We start from the raw sequence: 16,442 nt of genomic DNA on the forward strand, positions 1-16,442 counted from the left end.
AAGGTTACATAAATTTACACTCTCACTCACAGTGTATAAAAACAACTGTTTCTCCATACACTCACCAACACAGGGAATTAACAAACCTCTTCAGCTTTGTCCCTCAGATAGGTGTAAAAAGTGCCCCCTTGTTTTAATTTGTAATCCGCTAACTATGAGGGTGGTTCTGCATCTTCTCATATCCTTGTTAGCCATGCTAATTTATTTTTCTGCGAAGTGTCTGTTCATATCTGATGCATTCCTTTTGTCCGTTGGGTTATTTGAAAATGACTTAGTGATTTGGAAGAACACTTTGTACATTAAGAAAACTTCTTTTTAGTTAAAATATACTCTAACTTTTCCCTCAGACGATGGTCTGACTTTTTATAACATTTTGATGTGCTTCATTTTTTAACCATGGTTAACTTATTCTTTTTTTTTTTTTTTTTTTTTTTATGGCTCCGAGGAACATTCACATGCATTACTTCACTTGCCCATCACAATGGCATGGGGAGACAATTCATTATGGTCCCATTCGAGTTGTGGGTAAAACCAGGTCTAGAACTTAGACTCCCTAATTCCCCATCCGGCTTCTCAACACCTGGCAGCCCATCACATCTTCCAAAAAGTGGTTTCAAGTAATCATTTTCTTTACACCATTTTTTTTTTCAAACCTTCAAATGAAACAAGCACACAAGACAGAAAATACAAACTGATCTCAGTGTTGACCTTTTCAAATATTTAGTTGGTTATAGCACTGAAGAGGAAGAAAGAAGGCTGGGGGACGCGACCCCACTCACCCTCCAAGGTAGGGGCCAACCCAGAGGCACAGAACTCTGCGACCTCTTAACTACAGCCCAGCTGTCTCCCAGATGGCTGCGCATCCCATTGTCTCCCGGACGTTACTTAGAGGTCTTTCTGGCACCTCCAACTGAACATGCCCAGAACTGAACACACCGTATTCCCCCTCCAGCCTGTCTCGTCTCAGTCTCAGCTAAGCCACCAATGGCTCAAGCCAGGAGGTGGGAACCACGATGCTTCCTGCTCCTCCAGCCTCCACCATCTATCACAGAGATCTCTTATGTTCTACCTTCTAAACACTTTACGAGGGGTCCTCTTCTCCACCCCCACCACCCACCCCCTGCTCCAGGCCATCACGATCTCTCCCATTATCGCGGCAGCTTCCAAACTGGCCTCCCAGTCTCTGTGCTCATTCCCTCTTCCACCCCTGCAACAGCCGCCCTAGAAAGGTATTTCTGATGGAAACTGCATCATCGCCCCGCCTGGCTGAAAGGCTCTGCGCCTGCAAGACAAAAGTCCACGCTGCTTATACAAGCCTACGACGCTGCCCACGACCTGGCCCGGCCCACTTGGCTCTCCACCACTGGCAGTCTCAAGTTCCGGCGCCCCATAGCCCCTCCCTGAGCTGGGACAGGAGAGAGGCGGATCCGACAGGGCAGTGCTGAGCGCACTTCGGGAGCGCGCGGGTGGAGTGCGTCCTGCTGTGCTGGGCCGGTCGATATCCGGCCCTGCCAATCTCAGAGCAGGGCGGCATCTGTTTGACCGTCTAGACCAATCCTAGAGCGGAGGGCGGGGCTGGAGGCGGGACTTCGGGCGCCACCTCTGGCTCGGCTTTCCGGCCTCTAAGACCCAGGTGTCCTGCCGCCACCGCACACCCCACCTGCGACCCCGCAGCCTCGCGCAGCTCTCGGCACAATGGACCCGGCGTTGGCCGCGCAGATAAGCGAGGCGGTGGCGGAGAAGATGCTCCAGTACCGGCGAGACAAGTCAGGCTGGAAGATTTGCCGGGAAGGCGTGAGTGAGGAGCTGGGCAGGAAGGGGTCGAGGGACTTTTGCTCCCTGGGGCCGGGGGTCCCAGAAGCCCCCAGGCTCCTCCTCTCCTGGAGGTTTTCTGCATTCCATCCCCTGGAGCTAGATTGAGGAAGAGATTCCACTGGGGGTTGTTTCCTTAAAACAATATCGGGCCTGTTGTGCACACAATGACCCGGGAGGTAAGTATCCGTCCCTTTCATTGAAAGACTTAGTCAAGGTCACCTGGCTAGTAGATAGTTAGGATGGAACCGGAAGCACCACGCTCCAAAGCCTTTACTCCGTTCCTCAGAGCAAAGGCCCCTCTCTGCATTCCCAGGAGGGTGGCATAGGGATGCTGTACTCACTGGATACTTAGGATTTTTAACAAATGTACCTAAATTGCCCGAGGAAGCAAGATGCATGGTGGCTTTTAGGTTGTTTAAACCTCCCCCACCCCCAGTGCTTTTTGAGTCAGCCACATAAGATCTCTTTGTCCATCACATCCTCCTGGGGGCAGCTTTGTCCAGGACTAGTCCCCACTCTGCCACATATCAGTTGGGTCACCTTGGAGATTTGCATCCCTTGAGGCTCTTGACTTTTCTTCCATAAAACAGGGAATTGGGCTAGGTGATCTCCCAAGAGCTCTTCTAACTCTAAAATTTTGTAATTCTGTGCCTTTTGACAGGAGGGAGTTTCCATTTCCTGCAGGCCATCTGTGGAGTTTCCAGGGAACCTGTAAGTGCATGCCTTGTTCAGAGCTTGTCAGAGGTGCCACACCTTTCCTGATGTTTCTGTGGGTTTGCTTCCTAAGAGACTCCGGTCAGCCCTAGCACCTGGAATCAGCTTGCCAGTTATCTTCCAGAAAAGCTTCCGTGTTTAACTAAATCGTTTCCTCAAAGTATATTCTTGTGAAAGCTTACTGTCCATATGTTTCTGCAGGCTGGAGGGGAGGTGGGCTGGTAAATGTCAGCCCCTTCTCTGCAAGGCTGTCTTAAAGAGCAGTGACAGACATGGCTTCTAGTCCCTGTATGTAATCCCAGGATGCACAAGTTTGATTGATGCCTCGGGGTCACATTCCTCTTTGTGCTCCAGGTACAGAGGAGAAGGCATTGTGAATGGGACACCAGCGCAGGTGTGGGACTGCGTGAAGCCACTTGCTGGGACGCTGCGGGATAAGTGGGATGAGAATGTGAACAGTTTTGAAATTATCGAAAGCATCACTGATGTAAGTCTTTCCAAGCACTGTAGACAGTAACCTGACTCTGTTCCCTCTGAGGGCAGGGCGGGGGCGGGTGTCAGTGACACCTTTGGGCCAGGGGGGTACACTGTGAGCGCCTGGTGCCCAGCAGACAGGTTGCCCACTGCTTGACACTGAAACCCAACCTCATCCCAGGTACAGGTAGGTAGCAATGAGACCCAGAGAGGTAGAGCTGCCCTAAACAGAGCTGAGAGACCATAGCAGCGGCTGATGAAGGCAGGAGTGCAGAGTGGACGTGAGCTCTGAGGGTGCTGGAGCAGTGCCTGGATTGGACACATCAGCTCTAGTTTGAAATATTGCCCCTTGGTGGGACCATGATAATAAGTTGAGTCCTGGCCAAAGTATAGGGACTCTCTGCCAGCTATGAGGCTGTGCCAGGTGGCAGATTCTGGATGACAGTTTCTCCATTGGTAAAATGTGTGGTACCTACTCTAGTGTTGCCCAGTAGAACTGCCTGCTGTGATGGAAATATTCTACAACAGCGCTGTTCAACACAGTAGCCACTAGCCCCATGTGGCCAGAGAGCATTTGAAAGGTGTCTAGTTTGAAGAAATAAATTGTTAATTTTATTTAATTTTCACGACTCAATATAAATTTAGATAGCCACATGGAACTAGTGGCTACCATATTGAACAGCAAAGATCTAGATGGTCCTGCCCTGGGATCCTCTGCAGTGTTAAGAATCCACTGCATTTTGATTATAGAAATTAAGGAGAAAAGAAAAAAAGACATGGCCAAAACAAATTAAAAAGTTGCCCTGGGGAAATGTTGCCAGGGTGTCTTGATTTTGACATCTGTGGACATGGTAGCCTCTTGAGTGCTTCCATAGCAGGTGTTACGAAACATCAAGCCACAGTTCTTTACTGGTTGAACAAGTATTCTTAACCTTGACCCAAGAATTCCCATTTCGGTTCGTTATCACAAGAGTTTATGTCAGTGTTTCCTGAAGGGTGGGGCGCATAATGTTGGGGCACAAGGTGATATTAGGTCTTTAACAGTCACAGCTGAAATTGAATCACACCTGGTGAGGTCACCCCATTTCAAATCTTCAGTCTCTCTAACTTGAAGGGGAAAGACTCAGTTAGGTGCTCATGTGCCTTTGACACCTGTTTAACACTTGCTAATCTCCGTGATAACAAAATAGACAGCTGACCTCAGGCTCAGAATTAGAATTAGAGCCCAACTATGCCTTGTATAAATATATATTTTGTAGTTGTCTTTTATTTATGCCGTGATACTTTTTTTTATTTCCAGTAGTTAAATAGCTTCCTTTTAAAATGTTTAAATTTTAAAAAGTGAGCACATTAGCTAAAAATATTAAGTGAATAAAAAGATAAGTGCTACCAGAGATAGGAAAAAATTATAAAGATAGGATACAAATAATTCTGCAAAATGCTTGAAGTTGAGGAAACATGGGTTAATGCCCTTTGAAACATAATACAAATGTAATCACAGAATGACAGCATGATTTTGACAAATCTCAAATATTCTAATTCTAAGATTGATAGATAGTGGATGGATGGGCAGATGGGTGGATGGATGGATGAGACACAGAGCCATGCCACGAGTTTGTTGCAATTATAACATGCACTGCTGTCTTCAGTATTTCTTAACAATGTCCTCTTCACCTTGTTCTCCAGACACTCTCCTTCAGGATTGATGCATTTTGTAGCAGAAATCAGGAGTGGAAGCTGTATAGTTTTTTGTTTGTTTGTGTTTTTGTTTTTTAATCTCATCACCTCTGCCATTCCTACTACAAAATACCAGAATTCAGAAAAGGCAAAATTACCTTGTTTCTAACAGAAAACTTTGGCGTTTAAAAAGGATACACTTTAAGAGAGGGGAAAACATGAAATTCTAACTCCAGTGAGCAGTGCCTTGGTTAAATATTGAAATCAGCATCCCTCAGTGTCCCTTTGGCCCCCTCGGGGATTTTGCATCCTAGGACAGGGTATGATTGGAAGATTCCAGGTGGCTGGGGTATGTAGCACCTTTCTCAAGTGGGAAAGGGGAACCTGCATGAAGGTGCAGTCTCTTCTCAAGCAGGTCATTCTAGGAAGGACACACAGAAGTTAAAGCATCTGGAAACTGATTCCCAGTGCTCCCAGAACCCACTGGAAAGTTCTCAAGTGCTGCCAGGGATTGCATGCCCACCTGGAAGTCTCATACCTGGGGTCAGAGGTTTCTAAGCAACACATGGTGCCCCGAGTCTTAACACCCAAAGGCAAAAGACAAAAAGGCGAGAGACCTCGCCTGCTTCCCAGAGGTCTCCTGGGGACTGTCCCATCCTCGGCCTTGACCTGTACCTTGTGACCTTGAAAGGGTCGGGGTCCTGCTGGAGGAGGAGAATCATGGGATAAAGCATGGGGTGGGTGTGGAGGGTCCTTGGCTTCTAAAGTGGGAGAATGGACTTGGTGGGATATTCTGAGATGGGGTGAAGTTCAAGGGGTGCCCCCTGCCAGGGCTGGGGCTAGGGGAAACCAGGAAGTTGGTTTCTCAGGGCTGGGCAAGTGCAGCGTCAGCCTTAGAGAGGAATGGTCTCTCTTGCTTCATCCTAGTCCGGGCCCTGTTCAAGTCTCATCTCCACCCTGAGCTTCGTGGTGAATTCCTTCATCTCTCCAAGCCTCAGTTTCTTCATCTGTCAAATGGGTTAATGAAACCTATTTCTCAGTTGCATGGGACCACTGAGAGCTTTGTCCAGCCAGGCTCTTACTACGTGCTTAGTCAATGGCAACTCTCACAACATTTTGACACATAAGCTCACTGTGGTCCTGATCAGCCATGGGCAGCCTATGTCACAACTCTAGATTTTACATCCCGGGTGTGTCCCTGTGACCCTTGGCACGTCCAGGGACGTTCACTCACTCTAGACCTTGCAGGTCATAGCGCCATCCTGCTGTCAATGCTGTTCCCAGTTTCCAGACCCTGGGGTATTGGGACCGGGTGGATGAGCTCTGAGGGGAGTCAGGACAGGGAGCAGATGTGCGGCCACCAGATGTATCTGGATCCCCCTTTGCTCTGACAGACACTGTGCGTCAGCAGAACCGCCACCCCCTCGGCCGTCATGAAGCTCATCTCTCCCAGAGACTTTGTGGACCTGGTGCTGGTCAAGACGTATGAGGATGGGACCATCAGTTCCAATGGTGAGTGGTGGCGGGGCGGCTGCGAGGCCCTCGTGGGATGCCGGGCTCTCCTCCACGCCCGCCCAGTTCCTCAGGGAAGCCAACCAGCTGGAGATCCCTGGGGCACTCAGAGCCTGGGTCCCTTTTTTCTGTGTGTACCTCCCCTTGTCAGGTTTGGGGGGATTCTGTGCCAGGGAGGTGTGAGGTGGGAGAGTCCACACAGGAGTAATTTTAGTTTTAAGTCACAGATTTCTGTTTTCATCCCTGCTGAGGGGCATCGTTTGTGCCCTAGACCTGCGGGGTACAGTTTGGCTTTAGGGAACCCCAGGGCACGGTGATTCCCTGCACCCACAGAGCACCTTCCCAAGAAGGCTGTGGGGCTGTCCGCTCCCCTCCTTCCCATGAGGAGCAGAGGTTTTTTTGTGCTTTTTTCGGCCACGCCACGCAGCATGCGGGATCTTCCCCGACCAGGGATCGAACCCGCACCCCTGCACTGGGAGCATGGCGTCTTAGCCACTGGCCCACCAGGGAAGTCCCCTGCCTCTGCACTTTTCATGGTGCCTCCGGCTGAAAGCTCCAGCACCTACAGCTCTGAATCTTCCACGTGGGGCTAGATGGTGGGCACATCCACATTTCTGTTGGCTGCAATTTGAGAAGAGTTGTCCTCCTACCCCCAAGCCTGACAGTCTGAAATGCTCTTTTTTCTAATATTCCAGCAGGCTTGGGGAAGCCGTGGACGTGAGTGTGTGCGTGCGTGTGTGTGTGTGAGCACAAGTATGTGTGAATGTGTGTATGAGTGTAAGGGACGGGGGGGTGGCAGTAGGAAGGGCTCAGGGCCAAGTGGCAGGGTCGCCCGCTGCCTCCTCATGCTCTAGGTGACTGGTCTGCACGCAGCGTGGGGTACCCGGTAAGGTGCTTCAGCGGCAGGGGGCCCACTGCCCACGTTGTAGCTCACTGACCCTCTTGCTGTGTCTTCCAGCTACCAATGTGGAACATCCGTTATGTCCCCCAAGGCCAGGTTATGTGAGAGGATTTAACCATCCTTGTGGTTGCTTCTGTGAGCCTCTGCCAGGGTAAGGATAATCTCTTGGATTGAATGACGTGCCCAGACCTAACTGTGGCTTAACTGACGACACTCTACTCAAGGGCAACATCAGTGATGATTCGCAGTAATAAAAATGCCTCACCGCCCTGCAGGCCTTGATGCCACAGAGCCCTACACATACACATCCGTGACGTAAGACACCAAAGTTCTAGGCACGTGGGAAAGAAGTGTGGGGGGGGGAGGGGAGGGGCGTCATTGTTTCTGTTGTGGGGAAGCCTCCCTCCAGCCCCAGGCAAGTTGGGCAGATGTCACGGTCCCATTTAGCAGATGAGGAAACTGAAGCTCGGGGAGGTTAGGTGGTCTGTGCTGGGTCACAGGCTGGCCATGCAGGGCCTGGGCGCCCAGTCTCCGTCTCCGTGTTCGGAGCACCGTCCGCCAGCCTGGAGCAGCCAAGAGCTTAGCTGTCCCCACCCCGTGTCCCACACGGGGCTCTTCTCTCCTCACCAAGGAATGAGGCGGAGGTGCTCAGGGCCAAAGGGCGATTCTGAGAGCACACCATGCGTCAGCCCAGGACTGAGCTCAGAAATGGTTCTGTCCCCGTTTCTCACAGGTTATGTCCAGGTTTTGGTTTTTGTGTTTTGTTTTTTCGGCTGCGCTGAGCTGCATGCAGGATCTTAGTTCTCCGGCCAGGGCCAGGGATCAAACCCGCGCGCCCTGCAGTGGAAGTGGGGAGTCTTAACCACTGGACCGCCAGGGAAGTCCCCCATGGCCAGGTCTTTACCAGGAGCTTTCTGTATAATAATAACTCAAAAGTCACTGATTTATCCTGGGAACCACTCAAGTTGACAAGGAAAGAAACATACCTGAGGGTATGTCCCTGTCACCCTGCAGCCCACAAACAGACACCAGGAGGGGAGACATCAGTACTGTCACTGCATGATCCCAGGAGAAGGGCTTTGGTGCGTAGCATTGTACTGAAAACCCACATCCCACACATCCGTGTAACACTTTTGGCTACAGCTGGCTTTTCAAACATCTTGTGGCAGACTTACGTTCACCGCAGCAAAACTTTATAAGATTGAAAATAATAGCATAGCTGCGATCCAACACAGCTCCCCTTATCATGCGCACACGCGCACACACACACCCTGCACTCATTTTTGTACTCCCACACAGAGGAATTTTCGGAATAAGAAGCAGAGAGCTTTCCCCTCAGGGGGCTGAATTCCATGGATATCTTCCTTGGGGAGAACACACAATGTGATGAGTATTGTTCTGCCTCATGCCAGATAGCAAGGGTGATTACACAGACTTTGTCGCTGGGGGAGTTAGAGCCAGAAAGACCCCACAAAACCCAGCTAGTGTGGAGGGATTTTTTTTTAAGACTTTTAAAAAATTTTTTTAGTATATATGTTACAAATATCTCTTCCCAATTTGTTCCTTATGTATATACATATATGTATACACACACACACACACACACACACACACACACACACACGAGGGTGAGTCAAAAATTATCCACACTCTGGTAGAATTTAAAGAAGTTTTAATATAACCAGAGTGTGGATAGTTTTTGACTCACCCTCGTGCATTTGTTGTTGTTTTATCTATATATTTGTTGTTGTTGTGTTATCTTTTGGCCATACTGCAGGGCATGTGGGATCTTAGTTCCCCAACCAGGGATGGAACCCATGCCGCCTATATTAGAAGCTCGAGGTCTTAACCACTGGGCCACCAGGGAAGTCCCTAGTGTGGAGGTTTTGACTCAGCTCACTTAAAAGCATTTTATGTGGATCTGAAAGCTATGACGTTGATGGTTCCCGTCACTCTGTGAATATAGGCCTGTTCTAGGAGCCGTGGATTCAAGAAATGATACTAATCGAAACAGAAGCAGCAGCAAGTGCTTATACATCACTCCTGTATGTCAGGCACTATTCTCTTCTTTATACTTTATAAATTAACTCATTTTTATTCTTATAACACCTCTAGGTACTGTTATTACCTTCATTTTTTATAGGCGGACTCTGGGGCACAGAGAAGTTATCTAACTTACTCAAGATCACACAGCCAGGAAGTGATTGAGCTACAGTTTAATCCCAGGCAGCTGACTCCCAAATCTATGCTTTTAATCTAGATATTGATCCCTCAAACAGATAAGCTTTCTTGGAGTTTAGATTCTAGTGGGAGCAGGGTAGATAGACAAAACACAAGTGCAGTAATTATATCAGATGTACATACTTGTAAGGATCAGATGTTAAATGATTTGGAGAAAACTGAAACCAGATAAAGGTGCCAGGGAGGGATGGGGGAGCCAGGTGTCTGGGGGGTCATCAAAGGCCTCCCTGATAAGGCATTTGAGCAAAGCACAGCCCAGGGAGCCTAGAGGATAAAGGGGGGAGCTGGAGGGAGTGTGTTCCTGGCAAGGGGATGAGCAGGTCCAAAGTCCCCATGGTGGGGGCAGGTGAGGGGTATTTAGGGAGTGACATGGAGCCCACTGTGCCAGATGGCGCTGAGCAGGGGGAAAGGTGAGGAGATCCGGTCCCCGAGGTAGCAGGGCCTGCACCTTGGACTCGTGAGCCATGGTGAGGATGTGGGTGCTGTCCTTGGAGTTGAATGGGGAGCCGGTGGAGAGTCTGGAGCAGGGTGTGCCCTGAGCTGGGTGTCCAGGGCTGCGATGCCTCTGGAGTGGGCGAGGTCGTGAGCCAGAGCAAGGAGACTAATTAGAGGTGAGAGACGGTGGTGCCTGAGCCGAGTGGCTGCGACTGACAGGGGAGCCATCGGGTCCTGGTTGTTCTCCAGGTCGGGGGGGCCTGTGTTTGTAGCGGGGCAGCAGAAGCATGGGGCTAAAGCAGTCCTGCTCTGTGGCCAGTCAGTCTGCTGAGTGCTTTGCACGCATTATCTCACAAACCCTTATAACCAGGACCAGTGGTGGTCCAGCCCAGCCTTCTCTGTGAGGAGACAGGTGACTCCAACATCTCTCTGAGCCCACCCCCCCTTTGCCCGCTCTGTCAATCATATCCAAGCAAAACCCACTCTTCACCATGGCCACTCTGTAAGGTGCCAAGTTTGCCTCTTTCACCCGACCTGTTGCCTGTTTAACCCCTACCCAGCCCAGTTCTCACCCAGAGGAAAGCATGGTCACCGAGCAGACTTTCTCCCTTATCTGTCCAGGCCAAAGAGGACAGTGCCGAGAGGTATGAGGGCTTAAGTGAGCCCAGGGGAGGAGGAGCAGAGAGAAGAGGGACAGTCCCAGGAAAGGTGGAGGGGCGGGGGGGTGGTGAGCAAGGACTAGAGTCCGATGACGCTGAGGCTTTGGGATGAAAGGCAAGCCTGGGCCCCGCCCCCCACCCCGAGTTGAGGCTCCGTACAGAGAGGGCGTGAGCAGAGGAGAAAAGCCACCCCCCAGGGCAGCACTCACTGTCCTACACTGTCGTCCATCTGCTGGCCCCCGTCCCTGTCTGGGCGTCTGGGAGGGAGGGTGAGCTTCTAGAGGGTCTCCGGTTCTCAGGCCTTGGCCTCCAGGATGTCGGGAAACATTGGATGGGCAGGTGCAGTGCTCTGTGGGGTTCCTGATGAGGCTGCTGCTGCTGGCAGCTCCATTCAAATGAAACACCAAATGGTCCCCACAAAGCCTGTGCCTCTGTCGTCCTGGCCACTGGGAAGCTGGTGACACTGAAGAACCCCTTGTCCCTACCAAGCTGGGTCCCATCTCCTCCCATGTGTGCCCTTCACTGAATCTGACTCTCGCTGGTGGCCATGAGGCCACTACGTCTGCAGCCCAGAGAGGTCAACTGAGTTGCTAGGTGGGTGACCGGACCCTGCCTCTCAACTTCAGCCCAGGTCTATGGCATGTTTCATGTTCCTGTCTCCCTCAGGGCTTCTGCCACCTCCAGCCAAAGCCCCTTCACATGTGCTCAGGTTACGTGTCTCGTCTCTAAGCCAGCCATTCTCACAGTTTTGGTCTAAGGCGCCATGACACTCTTAAATATTATTCAGGGCATCGAAGGGCTTTTGTTCATGTGGATTATATCCATCAATATTTACTATATTTGAAATTAAAATTGGGACATTTAAAAAATATTTATTTTAAAGTGACAATAATACATGTATTATATATTCACATAATTATTTTTGTGAAAAATATATTTTTCGAAAGTGGAAAAATAGTGAAGAGTGGCCTCGTTTTACATTTTGGGAAATCTGTTTAATGTCAGGTTTAACAGAAGCTCATATCTGCTTCTGCATTCAGTCTACTGTGATATCACACCTCACGTAGCCTCTGGAAACCTCCCCCAGAAGCTGTTAACAGCTCCATTCAAACAAAATGCTCCGTGGTCCCCACAAAGCTCGGGTTTTTGTGGTCCTGGCCACGGGAAAATTTGTGAGAGTGAAGTACACGCTGAGAGAGTGGGAGTGAAGAAAGGCAAATCACATCTTAGGGCTGTGATGAAAATAGCTTTGACCTTTCAGACCCCTTGAAAGGGTGTCAGGAACCCCCAGGAGCTACCAGACCACTTGGAGAACAGCTGCCCTAAATGAACAGAGCACAGCATCATGTCTGTTCCTCCCAGGAGCTGGCATGGGAGTGAGTCCTTCAAAAGCCTTTGCTGAGTGAATCGAGCACAGGGAACAAATGACCTTTTGGGGGCTGGAAGTAGGGGCTCATCCTCCCTCAATAGCCTGGCAGGCCCATGGAAGCATCCATGAGAGGACGTGCTTCCATCCTGAAAAGCAGGTCCAGTGAACCCAGCAAAATCCCTGGGTGCGGACCATGTCCCCGGGCGGGACACTCCCCGCCGGCCCTGCTGCTCTACCCCGTCCCTCTGCTCCAGATGCCTAACAGCCCTGCCCTTGCTTTCACAGGGAGCCTGACAAGACCAGCCTGGTCACGTTCTTCCAGACCGACCTCAGCGGTTACCTCCCACAGGGCGTGGTGGACTCCTTCTTCCCCCGCAGCATGGCTGGGTTTTACGCCAACCTCCAGAAAGCAGTGAAGAAATTCTACGGCTGACGTCCTGGCTGGTTGGCCAAGAACTGCCATGACTCGGGCGGAGCTGCCGTTGTTGGGACACAGCCAGAGAGCCTGGGAGAACACGGGCTCCTTTGGAACCCGCCGATGGCCATTTCATCTCTGGGGACGTCAACCAGGGACAGCTCCGACCCCATCTGCTCCTTCCACTCGGACGGGGCTGCCATTATCCAAGCACCCTTCCTCCAGCAGGGTGCCCCCAAGTGCCTCCCGGCCACCGGACAGGGACTCTGCCCGGGCACCATGTGATGCACTCAGGTCCAAAGGCTTTGTGTGCTGGTCAGTCTCAGAGGCCACGTTTTCCTGTTTGTTGAGAAGAATCACCATGGATCTCGAAAACCTGGCCCAGCCCCCGGGTAGCATCCAAGCTCTCAGTCCTGTGCCCCAGGTTCCCGGATGTGTGTTTCTGATGCTGTGCCAGACGTTCCCCCTTCAGAGACCTCAACTGGGAAAATGATGTTTAAGAACACGAGATAAGCATTCAGGAAAAAACACTTTCAATACTTCTTTTGTTGTCTCTTCGATTCAAATCGTTTTTCTCTCTTTTTCCCCTGCATGAGTTAAATTTCATGCACCCCAGTGAAGCCAGGCAGTTTGAATCTGCCCCAGACAGCACTCTGGAGTTGGTTCTGGGCTGAGTGAGCTTGCCGTTGGAACTGTGAGGAGAGCCTTCTCTCCCTTGGGCATTTGCCTTTTCTTGTCCTCTGTTAGAGAAGGTGGAGCAGGAGTCCTCTGGTCTCCAGGCCCTGGTGGGGCCATCCTGCTGTCAGCAGGAAGGATGGAAGAGCGGGTGCGCCCACCCCCAGCAGTGCTGGCTGGAATCCCCCCTCTAGGGTCTGCTGCAAGATGACACACCCCCAAACGGGCTATGCCCAGCTCGCTACATCATCAGAACCAGGGAGCACAGCCTTGCCACCTGGAAGGGGCTTTAGCAGCCACACTACTCCCTTTCCTTCGCTCTGGTCAGGGCCACATGATCCTGTGTGGAATTCTCACAGTCTCCTCCACGGTCCCACCACTTTGCTGGTGAGGAAGGCCCGTCTTGGGTTTGACCAGAGTGTTCTCGTATTGTGGCTTCTCAGGTTACTAGCACCCTGTGCAGAAAATTTCCAGAGTCCTCAGCCTTCGCGCCTCCAGATGGAAAACATTCCCCTTGTGTCATAGTAACTTGCTTCCCTTTGAGTCCTGGGGTGCCTGTTTCCTGAATGTGCTGAGGTCTGAGCAAGCTTTAAAACATGAAAGCTGAGTGTCAAGGGGTTAGGAAGCCTCCTGTCTGGGCTCTAATGCAGCTGCAGATCCCACAATCATGCCATGAAGATCATCCAGCGAATTCCCTCTTCTCAAGAAATCTTCATGGAACTCTTAAAGGTACTTAGATCTCATTCATTCATTCCCCAAGTCTTACTTACCAGGTCCCTACCTTGTGCCGGGCACTGACCTGTATCAACTCATCAGGTCCATCAGGCAACGCCTTGATGATGTTCCAGACTGTATTTTCCAAAAATAGCCCTAGGAATCTCTCCCCTCCCCTTAAACCTGGGCAGGCTTGTGGCAGCTCTGACTGACAGGCATAGAAGTGATGCTATTTCATGTATGAGGCAAGGTCGTTAAAAGGATACAGCTCCTACCTGGCTCTTGCATTCTCGGGGGACATTCTGCCACCATGTTGTGAGGACGCCCAGGCCACAGGGAGTGGCTGCCTGCAATGTCCAGGCCTACAGCTCCAGCTGAATCCCCAGCCAGCAGCCAATGTCAGCAGCCCGACGTGTGAGTGAGTGACCCTTCCGGTGGTTCCAGCATCCGGCCTTTGAGTTGCACCAGCTGATGTCAAGTGGAGCAGGATGAGCTGTCACCCTCAAGCCTACCACCCTCCAAGCTGTCGCCCTCCGAGCCTGCCACCCTCCAAGCTGTCACCCTTGAAGCTGTCACCCTCCAAGCTATCACCCTTCAAGCTGTCGCCCTCCAAGCCTGTCACCCTCCAAGCCTGCCACTATTGCAGTCATGAGGAAAAACAAAGGTTGCGGTTTGGAGTGGATCATTACACAGTGATAGTCTTTAGAAAATCTGCACAGCAAGACATGGATTTCACATCCGGCTGTCATATATCCATTTTATTTACAGCACCACAGTATTATCACTAAGCTCTCTCTAGACATAGTCTGTAGTTTGTATTAGCCACCCCAGTGTGACTCTGCCCTAACTTTTGGGACAACCCTTACTGGGTGGTGTCCCAGAAGGTCCAGACCTGGGCAGGCAGCCACCGGGAAGCACGCCTGTGCTCTCCCCCATCGGCGTGGGGTTAGCAGTGACCCTGAGAATTAGCAGTTGTGGGCAGCTGCGTGTACTTGGCTTCGGCGTCAGCAGTGGCGCTGGGCCTAGGGGTCTCCAGCAGCCGTGGTCCCTTCAGACTGGAGGCTCTTCCTCCTGATGACGACCGTGACAGGTCCATCAGGCAACGCCTTGATGATGTTCCAGGCTTCAAACCGTGTGAGGCCCTGCACGGCAGTGCCGGCCAAGTGTAAGATCTCATCTCCTGGCTGGACAGTCTCACTCTGTTCTGAGGCCGCCCCTGGGATGAGAGAGAAGAGAATGGGTTCCACGGGTGATAGAGGAACAAGCACCTTGGTCTCTGGGAGCCAGGACAGCTCAGAAGGGAACTGGCGCCCATCCCTCTGGAGCTCGGTGGTCATTCTAAAATGAGTCACCTCCCACAGAACGGTGACTGTGAGGCTGGCACACAGGCTCCAGCTCTCTGTGGCCCTGGGGAGAGGTGAGGCCCGTCCTGTCCCCAGAGAACGGAGATATCAGGCAGCTCCAAGCCACAGCCTGGCTGGGGAGACTTCCACAGTTCATAGAGGACTCGGGAACCGAGTCTTCCTCTAAGCCTCCTCGGACATCATCCCAACACCCCACCCCCCTCACAGGTGGTCTCTCTCCCCCTAATGAGATGGCCAGGCATTGGGTAGTACGGGAATGGAGCTGGTGGGATTTTCATGAAACAGTCTTCACAGTGCTTTTGGCTCTGAATGGCCTGGAGAAGACCCCTGGGTCCATGGAAAGAGGATATAATCACATACGGTTCCCACTCTTTCCAAGTTACGTAGGGAAAGAGTGCTCTACTGCTGAGGTTGAAAGAAAATTTCCCATCTGTTTGACACTGATATTTGCAAATATTGAATAAGAGTAAAAGATAATGGTAGTGAAGATCATAATAAAAGATAGCTAGGCACTTTCCTGGCGGTCCAGTGGTGAGAACTCCGTGCTTTCATTGTGGGGGGCACGGGTTCTATCCCTGGTCAGGGAACTAAGATCCTGCATGCTGTGTGGTGTGGCAAATAAATAAATAAATAATAAATAAAATGGACCAAGTATCTAAACAGACATTTCACATACACACACAAAATAGCTAAAATATATTAGGCACTTATATATAACAGGTATGGTGTTAACACTTGGCATTTATGGAGTAGTCCTATGGGGTATGCTCTGTTAGTATTCCCTTTTCATGTGGGAGGAAACCAAGGACTCAAGTAACTCACCCAAGCTTCAGAGCTGCTGAGTGGTGGGGTCTGGGTTTGAACCCAGACTTTTTGGCTCTAGAATCCACATCCCTTGGTCCCACGTCACCCTGCAGCTGGCAGGCTCATCCCCATGTAAGCAAACATGGTGAAGTGACTTGTCCAAGGTCATGCTGCCATCAGCGGCAGAACTAACATTAGAACCCCGATCTCTTGACTTTGAGCCCTATGCTCATTCCAAGTCGACCTTCAAAAGTTAAAAATATCTTTCCCATGGAATTCCCTGGTGGTCTGCTGGTTAGGGCTCTACGCTTCCACTTCAGGGGGCACAGGTTCGATCTCTGGTCAGGGAACTAAGATCCTGCATGCCGCACCACACAGCCAAAATAAAAAACTCCCAGAACTGGAGTCAACATGGATTCGTGGGGGAAAGTCCATGTGAGCCTCAGTCCACCCCCACTGGGTTTCAGCAGCTGTAGCTGATCTCCTGCTAACAAAACCAGTCTGCAGTGGGGACTCCCAGGGAACAGGGAGCAGAGCTGGGAGGGCCTTTGGGTCTCAGTACTGAGAGCCCTCAGACACACACCCACACCTCTTCTTATAGATAAGGAGCTTCAGGCCCAGAAGGCAACAGTCACTCAGCAACTTAGAAGCAGAGCTGGACCAGAACCCAAGC

General features: G+C 51.0%; 2 protein-coding genes across 6 annotated transcripts in view; one reads left to right on the top strand and one right to left on the bottom strand.

The window, feature by feature from the left end:
* The first annotated feature begins 1,476 nt into the window (after positions 1-1,476).
* Positions 1,477-14,284, top strand: STARD5 (StAR related lipid transfer domain containing 5). Of its 2 annotated transcripts, XM_057720899.1 has the most exons (6): positions 1,477-1,794; positions 2,477-2,526; positions 2,884-3,016; positions 6,075-6,192; positions 7,151-7,244; positions 12,083-14,284. In XM_057720899.1, the coding sequence occupies exons 1-6, from the start codon at positions 1,696-1,698 to the stop codon at positions 12,228-12,230; spliced, it is 642 nt and encodes a 213-aa protein (XP_057576882.1). In that variant the 5' UTR covers positions 1,477-1,695; the 3' UTR covers positions 12,231-14,284. The 2 variants fall into 2 exon arrangements, with proteins under 2 accessions (XP_057576882.1, XP_057576883.1); XM_057720900.1 differs by lacking the exon at positions 7,151-7,244 and having other exon boundaries at positions 1,479-1,794.
* A 64-nt stretch (positions 14,285-14,348) lies between these two features.
* The window catches only part of IL16 (interleukin 16), a 111,172-nt gene continuing 109,078 nt past the window's right edge, over positions 14,349-16,442 (bottom strand). For all 4 annotated transcript variants that reach the window (XM_057720895.1, XM_057720896.1, XM_057720897.1 and 1 more), the window contains one exon: positions 14,349-14,817. In XM_057720895.1, coding sequence (XP_057576878.1) covers positions 14,624-14,817 — 194 coding nt within the window. In that variant the 3' untranslated portion in view covers positions 14,349-14,623. The remainder of the gene's footprint in view (positions 14,818-16,442) is intronic.

The sequence above is a fragment of the Hippopotamus amphibius genome, chromosome 2 (genome assembly GCF_030028045.1).
Source record: "Hippopotamus amphibius kiboko isolate mHipAmp2 chromosome 2, mHipAmp2.hap2, whole genome shotgun sequence".
NCBI lineage: Eukaryota > Metazoa > Chordata > Mammalia > Artiodactyla > Hippopotamidae > Hippopotamus > Hippopotamus amphibius.